The sequence below is a fragment of the Mesocricetus auratus genome, unplaced genomic scaffold (genome assembly GCF_017639785.1).
Source record: "Mesocricetus auratus isolate SY011 unplaced genomic scaffold, BCM_Maur_2.0 Super-Scaffold_100707, whole genome shotgun sequence".
Classification (NCBI taxonomy): Eukaryota; Metazoa; Chordata; class Mammalia; order Rodentia; family Cricetidae; genus Mesocricetus; species Mesocricetus auratus.
In genome coordinates, this window is record NW_024429269.1 from 13,021,460 (window position 1) to 13,038,839 (window position 17,380).

The 17,380-nt window shown below is 47.6% G+C and overlaps 2 protein-coding genes across 5 annotated transcripts; one reads left to right on the top strand and one right to left on the bottom strand.

The window, feature by feature from the left end:
* The first annotated feature begins 6,934 nt into the window (after nt 1–6,934).
* Tinf2 (TERF1 interacting nuclear factor 2) lies at nt 6,935–12,728 on the top strand. 4 transcript variants are annotated; one of them, XR_005875146.1, is made up of 10 exons: nt 6,935–7,628; nt 7,733–7,837; nt 7,926–8,021; nt 8,255–8,362; nt 8,449–8,545; nt 8,703–9,147; nt 9,229–9,296; nt 9,387–9,475; nt 9,581–12,055; nt 12,554–12,728. XR_005875146.1 is itself a non-coding variant. In XM_005085609.4 (9 exons), exons 1-9 carry the CDS (start codon nt 7,437–7,439, stop codon nt 9,698–9,700), a joined length of 1,320 nt encoding a protein of 439 aa, XP_005085666.2. In that variant the 5' UTR covers nt 6,935–7,436; the 3' UTR covers nt 9,701–12,728. The 4 variants fall into 4 exon arrangements, 3 of the variants coding, with proteins under 3 accessions (XP_005085666.2, XP_021091911.1, XP_012980356.1); XM_005085609.4 differs by having other exon boundaries at nt 9,581–12,728; XM_021236252.2 differs by having other exon boundaries at nt 10,148–12,728.
* On the bottom strand, nt 10,282–17,301 carry Gmpr2 (guanosine monophosphate reductase 2). Its single transcript, XM_005085610.4, has 10 exons — nt 17,159–17,301; nt 16,693–16,794; nt 16,440–16,559; nt 13,852–13,935; nt 13,558–13,731; nt 12,116–12,197; nt 11,932–12,038; nt 11,717–11,759; nt 11,018–11,177; nt 10,282–10,822 (listed from the first exon to the last, which is right to left on the bottom strand). The coding sequence occupies exons 2-10, from the start codon at nt 16,777–16,779 to the stop codon at nt 10,636–10,638; spliced, it is 1,044 nt and encodes a 347-aa protein (XP_005085667.1). The 5' UTR covers nt 16,780–16,794; nt 17,159–17,301; the 3' UTR covers nt 10,282–10,635.
* Between the last annotated feature and the right edge of the window lie 79 nt (nt 17,302–17,380).

The window sequence follows — 17,380 nt, forward strand, 5'->3', positions numbered from 1 at the left end:
GAAACACGCCCCCCCGCAAAAACTCACATATCTGGCTCAAATGTCTTAATTTTTTCTTTTAGCTTTATTGCATGTATGTGTATGTGTTTTCTGCATGTATGTATGTGTACCATTTGTGTGCCTGGTGCCTGTGGAGGTCAGAAGAGGCCGTCAGATGTTCTAGAGCTGGACTTGAGGCTGGCCGTGAATCACAGGTGGTGCTGTGAACTGAACATTGACCCTCTGCTGAAGCATCAAGTGCTCAACCATTGGACCATCTCTCCAACCCCCATGTGTTTTATTGGGTGTCATGTGCTCACAGCATCAGGCTTTTCATATTGTTTCAATTTGTAAGTGGATAAAAAGAAGAAATAAAAAAGGAGGGCATGACTCCTTTAGGTATTGTGAAGGGAAAACTTTTCTGCAGATATGAAGGAGAGCATAGTCAGGGGCAGCGCATCTGGGAGAGTTCAGAGGAAACGTGACGCTGAGCCAAGTCTTGTGAGGAGAGGAGTATGGGAGGGGGAGAGGCCAGGAGGATAAAGGCGAAGAAGGGCTGGCATAGCCAAAATGGCTGGACTACATAGGGAAGAGCTGCTGGGGAAGGCCTGGAGAGTGCAGGGTAAGGGGTGGGCTATACCAGCCAAACCCAGTAACAGGTAGGTGCTGAGGGATGCTGGGACCACCTGGTGGTCAGGTCCACTTTGGTATGTTAAATAGACACCTCAACCATTTGTCCCAGCTTTGAAACCTAAGCTGACCCTAAATTAGCAGTTTTCATAAGACTTTAAAAGTAATTGACATAGCTAGGTGTGATGGCCCATTCCTTTAAACCCAGCACCCCAGAAGCAGAAACAAGCAGATCTCTAAGTTGGAGGCCAGCCCATCCAGGGCTACATAGTAATGTATGGTTTTTTTTGTTTTGTTTTGATTTGCTTTGCTTTTTCAAGGTAGGATTTCCCTGTGCAACAGTCCTAGCTGTCCTGGAACTTGCTCTGTAGACCAGGTTGGCCTCAAACTCACAGAGATCCGCCTGCCTCCGCCTCCCTGAGTGCTGGGATTAAAGGTGTGCACCACCATGCCTAGCTGTTTGTTTATTTTTTTAAAGCAACTAATTTTAAAAATGTAACAGGCTTGTTTTTCTGTTGCTTTTCTATGCTAAGCAATCCTGAAATGATTAAAAACATTCAGAAATGCCAGCTAGATGACTCAGTGGGTAAGGCACTTGCTGTCAAGCCTGACAACTGAGTTTGACTCCCTAGACCCTCTCGTGGCGGAAGGAGAGAGCGGACACCAGCAAGCCGTCCTGACATCCATACAGGTGTTACAGTGTGCACATGACCTCCCACCCTCGCAGATAAATAAGTGTCCAGAAGATCGGGTGGGATGGTGGCACACGCCTGTAATCCTAACAAGGGGCTGGCAGAGGCAGGAAGATTCCGAGTTTGAGGCCGGTGTGGATACATAGAAAGTTCCAGTCCAGCTGGTCTACTTAGTGACACTATTTCAAAAAAATAAGGAATGAAGTACATGGGATGATGAACAGTTATGTGCATATACTGAGATTATTTTAGGTTATTTTATGTATATGACTTTTTTGCCTGCATGTATGTATGTACCAAGTGTGCACATGCCTGGTGTCCCCAGAGTTCAGAGGAAGGTATTGGGTCCCCTGGAGCTGGAGTTGTGAGCCAATCATGTAGGTGTTGTGGACCAAACCTGAGGCCTCTGCATTCTTTGTAAGACTGGCTTGTTCCCAAATTCTCTTTTCCCAATCTGTCCATCATAGTCCAAGCTTTACATGCTCTTACTCACTGAGCCATCTTTCCAGCCCTCAATTACTAAGAGGTTTTTATATGCGGGACTAGGGCACCAGAGGATGACTCAGTCTTGAGTGTGTGTGCATGCGCACGTGTCTCCTGCTTCAGCAAGGCTCTGTCCTGAGCACTGTGCTCGTTGTGAAGCTGGCACACCAACCCCATGGAAAGAGCTCCGCATGACAGGAACTGATCTGGCCACGGTGGTAAAGGAATGCACGGATGCTGAGGGGCCTAGAGAATTCCCAGTACTTGGGTTGACCAAGAAGGCTATGTGGAGGCAGCTGTCAGAACAGGCCAGAGGTGCGCCAAAATGAGAGTGCCTGCGTGACACGTGTGAGGCCCTGGGTTGGACTCCAACGCCGTAAGAGGGGCTACCAGAAGCCAAGGACAAAGGAATCATCCTGCAGGCCTAAAAAACATGAGAATTCTGGGCAGTGCTGGCGCACGCCTTTAATCCCAGCACTGAGGAGACAGAGGCAGGCGGATGTTCATGAGTTCCAGGCCAGCCTGGTCTACAGGGTGAGTTCCAGAAAAGGCTCCAAAGCTAACAAAGAAACCCTGTCTCGAAAAACAAAACAAAAAGAAAAAAGAAATGTCAGAACACAGTAAATTTAGAAATGCACCGTGGTGAAGATTGGCATGGGGGCACATGATAATCACACAGGCAAGGGATGAGCTTGAAGACAGGCTGGGCCAGGTCATTCCAGGTTCTTTCCCCAGACCCTGAGTACCGCTGTAGTAGCACACTTGTTGAACATGAATCATGAGGCCCTTGGTCCAATCTCCAGTACAGCAAAAATTATCTTGCTATATTTTAGCACTTTTTTTTTGACATTTTGAGATGGGATCTCATGTCACCCTGGCTGGCCTGAAACTCAAAGTGTTGGAATTACAGACCACCATGCTTGGCTGGGTTTTCTTCCAGTTTAAAGGGAACTGTTCAGTTAAGTATATATAATTCTGATGAAACCATCATGGAAAAGAAAGTAGGAGAAAAAGAACTGAAAAGTGGTTAGGCTGGATATAGCGAACATAGTCCCCTCACGATGAGACCCTGAGACAGAAGGAATCCTGAAGAGGCTTGATGACCCTGTGAGGAGAACTGGTTGGTGATGGAGGAGGGAGGGCAGAGTTAAGGGCAGTGGTCAGAAGAGGCTGTGTCATCTCCTCAACTGGAGGTTACAAATGGCTGAGCCTCATGTTGGTGCTGGGAACTGAACCCCGGTTCTTTGGAAAAGCACCAGTGTCATGCTTACAATGGGTGCCCAGAAAGAGGAGCAGATCCAATAGGGAAGATGACTTGGTTTTCAGTTCATAATGGAAGCCATTTAGAAGTTCCTGTGGGGAGCAGATAAAAGTTCTGAGTGTGTATCCTTTGACACGAGCACAGCCATGACAAGGATCCCAATGCCTCAGACTCATGGGAATGGCAAAGCCTTCCCCAGGTCAGGCTCAAGGACCTGATAGACTTCCCTTGATCCAATGCGAACGTTGAGCATGTGCAGAAAGTACTGACCGTTGCTTCCTCCTCCAGGATGACTGCAGTAGGAGACTGCTCCCCATAGAGAAATCCCTCCTGGGCTTCTTGGCAAGGAGAGAAGAGAAATGGCATTTGAAATACATCTGGAGCATTTCACTCTTTTTATCATTATTATTATTATTGAGACAGTGTTTCTCTGTGCAACAGCTCTGGCTGTCCTGGAGCCAGCTCTGTAGATCAGGCTGGTATTGCACTCAGAGAAATCCTCCTGCCTCTGCCTCTGAAGTGGTAGTACTAAGGGTATACACCATCACTCTCAGCTCCATTCTACTGCTTTGTCTGTTGGCTTTTGAGACAGGGTTTCTCTGTGTAGTCCTGGCTTTCCTGGAACTCCCTTTGTGGAGGAAGCGGGCCTTGCACTCAGGAGTTCTGAGCTGGGATTAGAGGTTTGTGCCACAGGGCTCTAACTCAACAGTGACTAACTCCAGGGGTGGAGAGACTGCTCACTGCTTAAGAGGACTGGGGTTCGGTTCCCAGCACCAACACGGCGGCTCAGCCATTTGTAACCTCCAGCTCAGGAGATGACACACCCTCTTCCGGCCTCTGCAGACACCAGGCTCACACTTGGTGCACAGCCCACAGGGAAGCAAAGCACTCACACACATACAGCAACGAAGAGTGCCTAGGCTCTCATCTGGCTGACCACCACTGAGCGTGAAGAAACAACCGTCAGTGGAAATAGCCAAAGCTAGGGCTCAGGATGCAGCTCAGGCGGGTGAATACACACCAGCATGCACCACACAAACCAAGAGTGGTGGTGGACACCTGGAATCTCAGTACTTGGAGGCAGGATCAGGAGTTCAAGGACATCCTTGGCTACATATAGCAAGTTTGAGGCTACTCGGAGATATAGATAAGAGTTTGTCTTAGAAAGCTAAAACGCTAGCTAGGCAGTGGTGGTGCATGCCTTGAATCCCAGCACAGGCAGATGGATCTCTGAGTTCCAGGCCAGCCTGGTCTACAGAGAAATCCTGTCTGGACAAAAAAAGCTAAAATGTTTCCAAAATGAAATGCAAACAAACAAAAGTGAAAAAGATACAACACTCAGGAAGTGTAGACTACACAAGTATAGCATCCTATTGCGGGATGCTGTCCTCAGCTATTGCCATTTGAACCAAGGTGGCTTATCATAAGCGCCATCGGGATGGCTGTTCACATTCCTGAGACCCTCACCCGAGAGTCCGGCCACTCTCGCCTGTGCCCCCTCCCAGCTGCGCGTAATTCTGCCCCAGCTGCAGGTGGTCTTTGGAGATGATAGTATAGAGCATGGAAGGTTAACTGAAGAGACTTCCATTTACACAGCTTTGAAGAAGCTTTCAATCATGCCAGGATGAGTCTTTTTGGTGACATGCTGTTTGGGGGTCACCTACACTCCAGAGAGTAAGTACCCAGTGGTTCACCAAACTAGACTCCGGATAGAATTTGGTCTGGGATAAACAGATGTTGTTTCATCTCCCCAGGAAAAGCTCATGTAGCACAATGAGAGCAGATGAGGAAGAAACGTTTGAAGCAATGACTTAGCATTATCCAAAAATAATGATATAAGCACAGATCCAGAAAACTCAGAATAGCAAGCAGAACAAATGCTAACACAAACAGCTAAATGATACTCAGACTACACATACACACACAATCAAAGACAAAAAAAGTACTGAGCTGGGCGTTGGTGGAGCATGCCTTTAGTCCCAGCCCTCGGAAGACAGAGGCAGGCCGACCTCTGTGAGTTCGAGGCCAACCTGGTCTACAGAGTGAGTTCCAGGACAGCCAAGGCTACACTGAGAAAAACCTGTCTCAGAAAACCAAAATACATAAATAAATAAATAACAAATAAATATATAGATAGATACTGAGACAAGCAATAAGTAGAGGATAAAAAGGTTAAGAATTAATTTAACCCATACATAAAATAAAAACAAATTAAAAATGAAATTAAGGGAGGCTGGAGAGATGGCTCAGCAGTTAAGAGCATGGGCTGCTCTTCCAGAGGACCCAGGTTCAATTCCCAGCACCCACAAGGCAGCTCACAACTGTCTGTAACTCCAGTTCTAGGGGATCCACTCACACACAGACATACATGTAGGCAAAACAACAATGCACACAAAACCAAAGTAAATAACTTAAAAACAGAACTACATCAAGGGGCTGGAGGGATAGCTCAGCAGTTAAGACCAGCACTGACTGGTCTGACAGAGGACAGAGTTTAGTTGCAAGCACCCAACGGTGGCTCACGGCCACCTGTGTCTCCACTCCTGCGTGGTCACTGCACTATGTGGTGCCCAGACATACATTCAAACACAACACTGGCACACATTAAAGAAAAAACCAAAAGAAAGACTTAAATTAGTATATACTAATTTTAAAAAGGAAATTAGTTTCTCAGGCTTAAAAACAATGGATAATTAGAATGGACTTCCACTCATAACCATGCAAGCCACAAGGGAGGAGACTGAAAAAAGCCCACCAACCTATGTTTGGAAATTCTCTTCCAGTGAGAAATACTTTCTGAAACAATAATCAAGGAAATGTGTCACCAGTAGAGCTGCTGGCAAGATGGTAGAACTTTTTTTCAAAGGCCAGGAAGGCTATGTAGCACTGTTGGCCTTTGATTCCTTGCAGTCTGACAGACCTCATTTCCCTCATGCTGGGGCTTATAAGGTGTGAGCCATCATACATACCCTGTGAGAAAATTCTTAAGAAAAACATGGCACTGGAGAGATGCCTCAGTGGTTAAGAGCACCGGTTGCTCTTCCAGGGGTCCTGAGTTCAATTCCCAGCACCCACATGGTAGCTCACATCCATCCACAATTTAATCTGGTGCCCTCTTCTGGCATGCAGGCAGAACACTGTATATGTGATAAATAAATCTTAAAAGAAAAAAAAAAAGGAAAGAAAGAAAGAAAGAAAAACCAAGAGTCGGGCAGTGGTGGCGCACGCCTTTAATCCCAGCACTCCGGCAGAGGCAGGTGGATCTCTGTGAGTTCAAGACCAACCTGGTCAACAAAAAAGCTAGTTCCAGGACAGCCTCCAAAGCCACAGAGAAACTCTGTCTCGGGAAAAAAAAGAGAAAGATATCATAATCTCAGATTTGCACAAAAATGACAGAAAAAGGTGGAGAAGAATCAACTACAACTTTAATGTCCAATGTGTACTTTGGTACGAGTCTGGCTATGCTCAGAACAGTGATCCGAAGGATGGGGGCGACGTGTGAGCCTTGAGTGCAGGAATGGAAGAACCCATCCCAAGAATGGCGGGGTTCCTAAAATGCCTGTAAGGTGGGCAGGGCAGGTAATGAATTCAATCCACAAAGTAGGAGTGCGCACGGTGGTGTCCTGTCTTCGAGGGTGGCAGTAAGAGGCACCAGGAACTACAAGGAGACAGAGAAGTAAAACAATCAATTCACTAAGGGGCTCAATCGAGTTAACTTTAAATAATCGAAAGTACACGAAACAGTCAAGATGTGGCACAGAAAAGCACAAGACGGCTGTAACCCCACCGGTGGTGCAGGGAAACCCTGGCTCACAGCGTTTGCGGGTTGGCGGCGGGGGGGGTCGCGGCGGGTGGGCGAGCACTCCGCGGTGGGCGGAGCCATTCCCCAGCCCTGTATTTGGTTTTTTAAACGCGAGCGCCCTCTTCTGTTTCGCCAGAGGAGCGGCCGAATTCTTTCTGGGAGCGGATGTGGTCCAGGAAAGGCTTCGCGGGTGCTGGTTCAGGCAGCCGGGTGTACGGAACCCCGCTCCAAAGCGTGAAGAGGGAGAGCGGTGCGGGGGGCAGCCTCCGTTTGCAGGCCTGGGGTCCTCGCTGACGTCACAGGTCTCTTCCGAGGCGGGAAAGCGGCGCGCTCAGTCGGAAGTGACGCACTCGCGCGTTCGGCAAAGTGGCGGCGTTTTAAGCTTAGCGGTCTGGGTCGCCTCGTACTCCTAATCACCGCGTGGGAGGAGACTCCAGAACTCTGGTGCTTTGCCGAAGGGATTGCCGGAGGGATCCAAGGCAGTCCGCCGACCTTCCGGTGCAGACGAGACAGCCGAAGCTCGGCCCGCAGAGACGCCGGGAAGCCCGGGCCGGGCGAGAGGGGCGTAGGGGGAAGGGGCCCGCGGGCCATGGCTCCACCTCCCGGGGTGGGGCCCGCGTCCCTGCGCTTTGTAGCTGCCGCCTGCTGGCAGGTCGTCCGCCAGCGCCGCGTGGAGCACTTCCCCAAAGTGTTAGAGTTTCTGCAGTCCCTGCGCGCTGCTGTCCCCGGCTTGGTTTGCTACCGACACCACGAACGCCTGTGCATGGGCCTAAAGGCCAAGGTACTGGGAAGAGTAGAGCCTGAAGGGGCGGGATGCGAGGACCTGAGGAAGGCCGACCGGTCGGGATTCAGACCTGTGGGAATTCTAAACTCAGTACCTTGCAGGTGGTGGTGGAGTTGATCCTGCAGGACCGACCCTGGGCCCAGGTCCTGAGTGCCCTGAGTCATCACTTCCCAGAGTCGAGACCAGTACCGCTGGCTCCTGAAGCCGTGAGTAAACCCTGATGCAAACAAGTTGCCCCTCGGTCCTGGTGACACCCCATCCCCCTAATTTCTCTGTCTTCCACCACGTCAACAGAAAAAGCAAGACAGGAAGATTTTGGAGGCGCGGGAAAATTTTTGTCTGCTTGTGAAACAGCTGTCGGAGGCTGAGGATTTGACTTCAAGCCTGCAGGTGAGGATGGTTTGGAGGATGTTATGTGATTCCTGCTTTTTCTTTTTCTTTTTTTTTTTCCTGGTTTTTTGAGACAGGGTTTCTCTGTGGCTTTGGAGGCTGTCCTGGAACTCACTTTGTAGACCAGACTGGCCTCGAACTCACAGAGATCCGCCTGCCTCTGCCTCCCGAGTGCTGGGAGATCCCTGCTTTTTCTAAAACTCATCTGGCCGGCTTCTCTTTCCCACATATAGGAACTCGAACAAGACTATGGGGAATGCTTTCTGGTTGCCATGGAAAAGTTGCTGTTTGAGTACTTGTGTCAGCTAGAAAAGGCACTGCCCTCCGTCAAAGCTCAAGAGGTTGTTGAGACAAAGCAATTCGGGGCAGAATGGGGAGGTGGCCTTACAGGGAGCTGTGACCCTCATGTCTGTCACCTTGCCCACAGCTTCAGGGTGTTCTAAGTTGGATTCAGCCTGGCTGCTTTGTCACCAAGTCTGCTGCTTTGCGCCAGTATGGTATGGACATGGGATGGCCATTTCCAGGTAAGAGAACCGTCAGGAAAGCTAGGAATTTGGAGGTTAGTATTTAGCTTGACCAAACCTGAGTCAGCCAATTAGAAACTATGTGGACCTGAGACACACATCTGATTGTGTTAGCCTATTTCTAATTGTGTGAGGCATCTTAAATTTTATCTTTCAGAGAGCTCTGCTTCTGGCTCAGCGAACCTGCCAGAACCCACGGAACAGAGTCCTCATGGGCAAACGAAACCAGCACTCCACAGTCCTCTGCTTAAAGCTAAGCTTGGCCTTCACCCACCCGCTTCCCGGGAACACTCCGAACATGTAGCTGGCAGCCACTTTAATCTGGCCCCTCTGGGACAGCGAAAATCCCGATCACAGTGGACATCTGCAAAGGGGTGCCACAAAGAGCGGCCCACAGTCATGCTGTTCCCCTTCAGGAACATGGACTTACCAGCCCCAAGTATATCTACCCCTAAAAGCCGGGGAGAGCATGGACTGGACACAGCAGGTTCTGTGGGTACCAAAACAGTCTCCACAGGGCAGTCTAAAACGCCATCTCTGACCCTCGGGAAAAGGACTCCAGAGGAGGGCCCACCTGACTCAGATGCTGCAGAGCAAAAGGAGTAAGACGCGCTTCTTCTGTAGGAGCACATTCCTTGTCTCCTTCCCCTCTTCACCCTGCTTTCCCCTTGTTTCCACCTCAGGGACTCTGTGACCTGCTACATGGATCCTCTGAGACTCTCATTGTCGCCTCCCAGAGCCAAGAAACCAGGTAAGTGGGCAGGGTGGGACTGGCCCAGACGGCCTTCCTTGGAATTTCCAGGGCCTGTATTCACCTAAAGGAATGGCTTCTTTCCTGCAGTGCAGTCCCCATCTCTGGGTAGCTCTGTCATTACCATAGGGGACTTGGTTCTGGACTCGGACGAGGAAGAAAACCAGAAGGAAGGAGAGGTGAGTAGGAAGGAGCAGAAGGCTGAGGCGGGGGTGGGGGGGGCAGAGAGAGGCAGAGATCCATGCTGGGTCCCAGTGATAGGAACTCTGCTTCCTTCTCTGTAGGAGTCTCTGAAAAACTATCAGAAGACAAAGTTTGACACCTTTATCCCCATGTTTTGTGACTACTTGCCTGAGTCCTGCCTATCCCCTCCTGGCACGATAACCAGCTCTAGGGTCCTGTAATGGTTCTGGAATGTCCTTTGCACTCTCCATCTACCCCTGCAGCTCTGCATGTAGTTTTGTGGGAATGAAGAGGAAACCCAGGCCTCAGTTGCCTGACTACATTGCTAAAGCTTTGTAACGCCTGAAAATTAAAACTTGAATGTGTTCACAGTCTTGATGGGAAAGAGAATTAAGACTTAGGTCTGTGTCGTGCCTCAGGAACACAGCTGGCTTCTCTAGAGCTGGTTGAAGACGTTCCCATATTTACTTCCTTTGTAAAGGGTCATTCAGATTTATCTAGAAGGGTTACCAGGGTTGAGAGAGCCTGGCAATCATTAATGTTATTCTAACAGCATTCCCTAATGCTGGAATATATTTTGTAAATGTTCATGCTACTAAGTTGTCTTGGGCTGGTGACACTAAGATGTAGATGCTTCATGAGAATGACTTGCATTGTTATTGATCCAGGGTTAATCCCATCTCTGCCCAGGAGGGGAGGAATGTCTAGAAGCCAACCTGTACAGATAACCCAGCATCTTTTTACCATCAATAGGATCTGTTTTCATTAATGTTATTTCAAATATTTAAGTACTTCTAAGCTGTTTAATAATTTGATGATTTTATTTAATGAAGCTGATTAACATGATTCCAAAAGCCTTCTTTTTCCAGACCAAGGCCTGTCATTTATGTATCAATCAGCATCTTTTTCCTCCTAATCGTCAGGATGCTGTCCCCAGATTCCCATTTGTTGATCTCATGTCGTCTTCCTTGCTCTTCCCCAGTGAGTGCCCTTAGCATTTGTATGTGCAGAAAGCATAAGCACTCAGGAGTGAGATGATAGGAACTGAATTGAGTAACACACACAGCCACAGTAGCTGGGATGGGTGAGAAGCCCCTTTGGAAGGAAGGCCCCATGCTAGAGTTGCTGTCTTGGGAAGGTAGACTTCTCAGGGTTATCAGGAATCGCTGAAGATTGGATTCACTTGCTGGGTGACTCGGATAAAGGTAGTTCTCCGACTTAGTTCCTTCAGCTTAGCAGCCCCTACATATGTGCATGTGGACCGGATGCCTCCTAGGATGTCACGGATAGTATGTTCCACATCCCCTTTAAAGGGAACTTCTACCGTCTTTCCCTCTGAGGCCCTTGGAAAAGAAAAACTTTTATTACCTACTTATTCAGAATGCCTTAAGTCCAGTGGCTCTTCCTGTCTCTAACATTTATAAACCTTTTACTGTTTTTCTCCCAAGAATGGCACCCTACATTTCCCAGGAGGCATGACACCATCTCCCTTAGTCACGTTCTCCAAGAACACTCATGTGCTAGCCTTCCATACATACCTGTACTCAGCCACGCCTCCTGCATACTTCTTCATGGCCATTTCGGAGCTCATTCCGTAGAAGAGCTTGTACTTCTTGCCATCCCTCTCAATGAGTTCGCCGCCTGATTCACTGTGTCCCGCCAGCATGCCACCCAGCATCACAAAGTCTGCCCCTGCCCCTGCCAAAGTCAAGATACCCACAAAGCCACCTTAGTCTCAGTTCTAGGAACTGCATCTTGGGTCTGTTTGCCTAGCTGATCCACAATTCCTTGGGGCTGCTCTGCTCCAAAACCCAGAAGTCCCCTGACTGAAACCTTTCTGCTTTCCTGTCTTCTGGTGATTTCATTTTACTGCTTCCCAGTTGAGTGTGACTTTAGTCCCAACAGGATAGGTCTCCAATTTTAAGGATCACCTGGGAAACAGAAAAATGAAGATTTGCAGCGTGGTTCCTCAGGGTGATCTTGTGGGTTGGGTTTAGGGTTCACAAATCTACATGGTCCAACAGTCTAGGGGAGAGCATAGGTGGCCCTTGCTCAAGCTTGGGAGTCAGAACTCTAGGATTTCCTCTGCTGGCCTGTCTGTCACTCGTGGCACTTTAGGTTTCAGGGTCACTGGTTCGTATTATGAATCTGAATAGCTTCCTGAGCTGCTTCTAGCCCGACCCTAGATCCTCAGAGGCAACTTACAGGGTCCTCCTGTGCTCTCCCAGCCTCCTTACCAAAAGCCTTTGCCACATCCCCAGGACAGCTGCAGCCTCCATCCTACAAAATAACAAACACAGTGAGAGACAGCATGGACTCCTCGCGGCTTCACAACTGCCCATGTCCAAATGGACACAAATTCAGCTCCTGACCAGGACTTTACTGGAGCCCCATGCTACAGAAAACACAGCTGCTAGGCAGCCTTGCATCCTCCCCAGCCCTCTGGTCTTACTGAAATGATATGGCCTCTGAGGCCATGAGCAGCGTCTGCACACTCCATCACTGCACTGAGCTGTGGGTACCCCACGCCAGTTTTCTTCCGAGTTGTACAAACAGAGCCTGGGAAGAACATGACGGTGAGAAGTGTTCTTCGGTTACATACCCCATAAGACAGTGGCTGCAGGGAACCAGCTTACCAGGGCCAATTCCCACTTTGATGATGTCAGCCCCGGAGAGGATTAGCTCTTCTACCATCTCTCCTGTTACCACATTTCCTGCCTGAGACACAAAACAGCATCCTTAGGGTCAGCTGCGGAGAAGGCCTTTGTGCTCTCACGTAACATGCTCTTGAGGGACCATCCTATTGCAAATGAGAGGTACCTAGAACCCCGATACATGACCCACCGCCAACTGCAAAGGACCTAGATTCCCACTCAACCTGCAACCCCACACTCCCACTTCCACTAGGTATGAAGGACACAGGGAACTGGCCAGTGTGTCCTTGAACTAGGGCAAAGAGGTCCAGGATGACCTTTAAGGCAGCAAGGCAGACCAACAAGAGACAAGTGGCATTAGCTTTCGGTGATGCAGGGAAATCCCACTGAGGTCTGACAGTGATCCCCTTTCACTGCCAGGTCACTGCCCAGTCCTGAAGCTCTGCCTTCAGAGGAAACGGGAAGAGTCCATCTGCCCAGCTGTGCCTGGACAGTGCAGGCATTCCCTGCAACGCTGTGAAGAAAATGAAGCCTTGGGTTTTGTCTTTAATAGGCCTCCAAAAAATGAGTAAATAAAGCAAGGTTTTATGTGGTACTTTTTGCTGTTAATTTGAGACAAAACTTTAACTCCTGCCTCTAAAGTACTGGGATTATAACTGTCACAATGCCAGGCTTTCATATAACACTGTGGCACATGTCCATTTTAGTAGGCAAGATGTACATGTACCACAGGTATAAGCAATGTATAAATGTTCTACCATGGGGGTTAACATTACAAAGATAGAGTTTTTCTATGTAGCCTAGATGTCCTTGAACTCACTCTTTAGTCCAGGCTGGCTTCAACTCAAATCCACCTGCCTCTGCTTTTCAAGGTATGCACCACCACGCCCAATTCCATGCTTTTTAAGTGAAGTCAGAGTCACTGGGTAGATGGACTACGAAGGGTCAGAGATGTTGCACTGATTAAGACACATCTAAAACTTTGAACCATGACAACATAGATGAAATATGATGCAGCAGAGGACATATACTGATAGGACAAAATGGAATGTCACGAAGACCATAGAACCATGCCTAGCTGAGTGTGGTGGCACATTTAATCCCAGCCCTGGGAAAGCAGGCAGATTTGAGTTTGAAGCCAGCCTGGTCTACAGAATGAGTTCCAGCGCTGGGCATTAATAGTGCACACCTTTGATCCCAGTACTCGGGAGGCAGAGGCAGGTGGATCTCTGAGTTCGAGGCCACCCTGGTCTACAGAGCGAGTTCCAGGACAGTCTCCAAAACAATACAGAAAAACCCTGTCTTGGAAAAAAAAAAAACGAGTTCCAGGATGGCCAACGTAAAATACACACACACACACACACACACACACACACACACACACACACACACACACACGCTCGCTCGCAAAACGAAGCACATACCATGATGGTGTGTTGGGGGAAGCGTTTCCGTACATCCTTTACAAATTCAACAAAATGTTCAGAGTAGCCATTAGCCACATCCAAGCATATATGTTTTACTTGGGGAATAGCTTCCAGGATCTGTTCGAGCTGCTCAAAGTCAGCAGAGCCTGTGCCAGAGCTGACGGCTAGATGCTGTAGAGAAAGCATTAGATCAGCCTGTGGCATTGAGTTAGAAGTGACCTATCCGGTAAGCAGTCAATAGGGACTACCAGTGGGGGCTGATTTCTAAGAGCAGGGTAGACCCTGAGTTACCTCAAGGCAGTCAGGATTCTGGCTGGCAAACTCTTGCCACTGAAGGATGCTGTAGTGCTTATGGACGGCAGTGAAAAGGGAGAACTGGAGAGAAGAAAGAATCATCAGGGTAAAAACTTCATTAGACTATTTCTAGATATATCTTTATGCTATACTGAGAGAGGAAATGATGTATTTGAGAAATAGTATAAAGAAGTTCATGATTGAGCTGATTCAACCACTATTCTGCCTATAAATTCCAGTATAGCTTTTTATCCTAAATTAGTACTTGTCAAGTATTCCTATCAAAGTACTGTGATCTGGGTTGGATTTAACTTGTTAGTACATACATTGCTTGGACCTAAAAAGTGACAGGAACACATTGCTGGTACAGCAGGACAAGTAGTAGGCATGGAAAAACTATGAAGAGGCTAGATGGAGTTAATGTTTGTCTACACTTAGCTCTAAGGCGATTCAATACTAAAATAATCTATATTTTTCTCTTGTCTGGTTTACTTGCTGGCAGTAATCTAGTCCTAGATACATACAAAGTGAAAGGCTAAAGACTAATGGAGAAACAATACTATTCCATACATTCTCTTTTCTGCTGGAATAAAGGACAGATTTTCATGTTAGGGACATCAACTTCATCTATCTTAAATTCAAAAATACAATGACTTGCTGGATGGTGGAGTCACACACCTTTAGTCCCAGCACTCAGACAGAAGCAGGCAGATCTTTGAGTTCAACAGCCAGGGCTACAGAGAAACCATATCTCAGAAAAACAAAAATAAAAAACCAGCAACCACAACAACAAAAAAGGCCCATCAGGCTCAAAACCTCAGGCTCATGAAACTGCAAACAACATCCCCTGAGAAAGGCATTCAGAAGACACCGAATGCTGGGCGTTTGTGCTTAAAATATGCACAGACATACAGCCAGACAAGAGTCAGCAGTTGGTTGAAATCTTGCAAGTGATGAGAAACCCAAGGATGTCATGTATCAGCCAGCAACAGGAAGTTCTATGCTTAAACACTGGTGTTCTGCTTTCTTAGTAACACTCAACTGTCAACAAGATGATAAACAAGAGATCTAGGGAGTCAGCAGATCTTGGAGATATTTGGCCGAATAAACACACCCAACATACAACAACCCTAAGAAAAAGTTGGCTTGTAGCTAACCTTTTTATCATTACTGAGACTTAGCTATTTTACTAAAATTTAATTTTTTGTTTGTTTTTCAAGACAGGGTTTCTCTCTAACAGCTCTGAATGTCCTTGATTTGTAGACCAGTCTGACCTCAAACTCAGAGATCTGACTCCTGAGTGCTGGGATTAAAGGTGTGGCTAAAATTTTATTTCTGTAGCACTTATGTGCAGTATTGAAATCCAGTCTCCAATAAGGTCTTTTAACAGACCTACCATTCCCCAAATCTATCTGTCAGAGAAGGCAGACAACAGCAGGATTCCTGAACAATTAGTAAATGGTGACAGGAATAAAGTAATAAAACTCCGTAATTATCAATCTCAGAGAAAGCACAAGAAATAGTCTACAAAAACAGAAAAATCAAAGTCCTTAGGCTACCAGCCACAAACAGAAACAACCCACCAACTAGGGCTACATGGGTTGACTAGCAAAGCCCATTATGTTCTACAAGTGCCCAGGCAACTATCTACTTCTCAGCTACATGCATAGAGGCAAGCAACGTTACTGACAGGAGCAGTGTCTTCCATTTTCAAAGGGAACAACCTGTATTTAAGAAAAAACTTCCATTTGGGGTACATCTCAGAAACTCCCAGGAACCTAGGACCTAAAGAAGGGGAAAATTAAAAGAATAGTAGGCACACAAGATAACTAATAAGCTCCTTTTCTCTAGGATATTCCAAGTAGGAATTTTAAATATTTCAAAACAGTATTTTGTTTCTGAACTAAATAGTGAATGTTCAATGTTCAAAACAATGGCAAAGCCGGGCAATGGTGGCTCACGCCTTTAATCCCAGCACTCGGGAGGCAGAGGCAGGCAGATCTCTGTGAGTTTGAGACCAGCCTGGTCTACAAAGCTAGTTCCAGGACAGCCTCCAAAGCCACAGAGAAACCCTGTCTCAAAAAAAGCAAAAAAAAAAAAAAAAAAAAAAAAAAAAGGCAAACTGTCTGGGCCCTCCCCCAAATGATATGATGGACTTTGATGATCCCCCATGGAGGGTCTCACTGTCCCTGGGGAGCGGGTGGTGGGTGGGTTTGGGGGTCGGTGGGAAGCATGGGAGGGTGAGGGAATGGGGGGATGGATATGTAAATAAGAGCATTTCTAAAAAAAATTAAAAAACAATGGCAAACTGAAGAGATTATGTGATTGGTTGACCTGGGCGAGTGCTGCAAGAATTCCTAAGGTATACAACTTACGGCGGGAAGGGTTACAAATCAGAAAATGTAACAAAATCAGATTCTGAACCTCAGTAATGCAAATGGATCTTTGAATTGATATAAGGTCCTTAGGAATGGGAAAAATCGTAAAGCCAGCCTTCTGTCAATTGCCAGAGAACGGGAGTTGCAATGCAATGCTGTGCCTCTGTAGCCTGTAAGACTGGGTAGGGTACATAAGGTTACTCTCACCTTACAGAGAACCTTAGCCATTTCAAAAGTCCCCACGGTATCCATGTTGGCAGCAATGATGGGAATGCCATTGTATATCTGTTTTGAGTTCCGGAATGAGAAGGACCTTGTGAGATCTACCTGTAGACACCAACAGCACATTAAAGCATTTCATGCATTCAGAAAATATGAATCACATTAGAACCGGGCAGCTTTCTTGATGCTGGTCCACCAGATGTCTGGGGTCAAAAAAGCAAGAAGACAGCTGGCTCACCTCACTTCGAGACTTAAGGGTGCTGCGTTTGGGCCTCAACAGGACATCCTTGAAGTCTAGTTTCACGTCATTGTCAATATGAGGCATGGTGCAGGGCTGCGGCTAGATAAAAATGTGAAGGCTGTGACACTAGGAGGTACCAAGTAAAGAACGGAACCAAGTCCCCAGTGGGCCTTAATGTCTTGATGGCGCTAGGACAAGAGTCACCTCTCGCGTTGAAACTGTAAACCATGTCAGGGTGTGGTCCTTGAAGCGTCACTGCGACCTTCCAGGGTCTGGATTACCCAAACGCTTCCCAAGTACCGTTAGGCAGAACAGGGAAGAGATTATGATCTCTGAAGATGCGTTCCTTACCCGGCTAATCTTCCTTCTCCTGCCCCAGCACAGGGCAATTTAGAGTAAGAAACTGACTTTGTCGGGGAGGAGAAAAGAGACTTCAATCCGCTTCCGGGATGGGGGTACTCACTTCCTGTTGCTCTGACTCGGGTGGCAGTTGACCAAAGATTCTTTTGCTTAGCAACTAGCCGCGTGCAGCTCGGATGAGTCTTCGGGGCAACACCAACAAGTTCCGCTAATTGCCAGCCCGACTACCCAAGGAAGTCCTGCTTCGGGAGCTGTGCAAAGCCTTCTGGGTAACAGAGTCCACACCCTGAGCTTGCCGTTGGGTGCGAGCGGCGGGAGGACTACA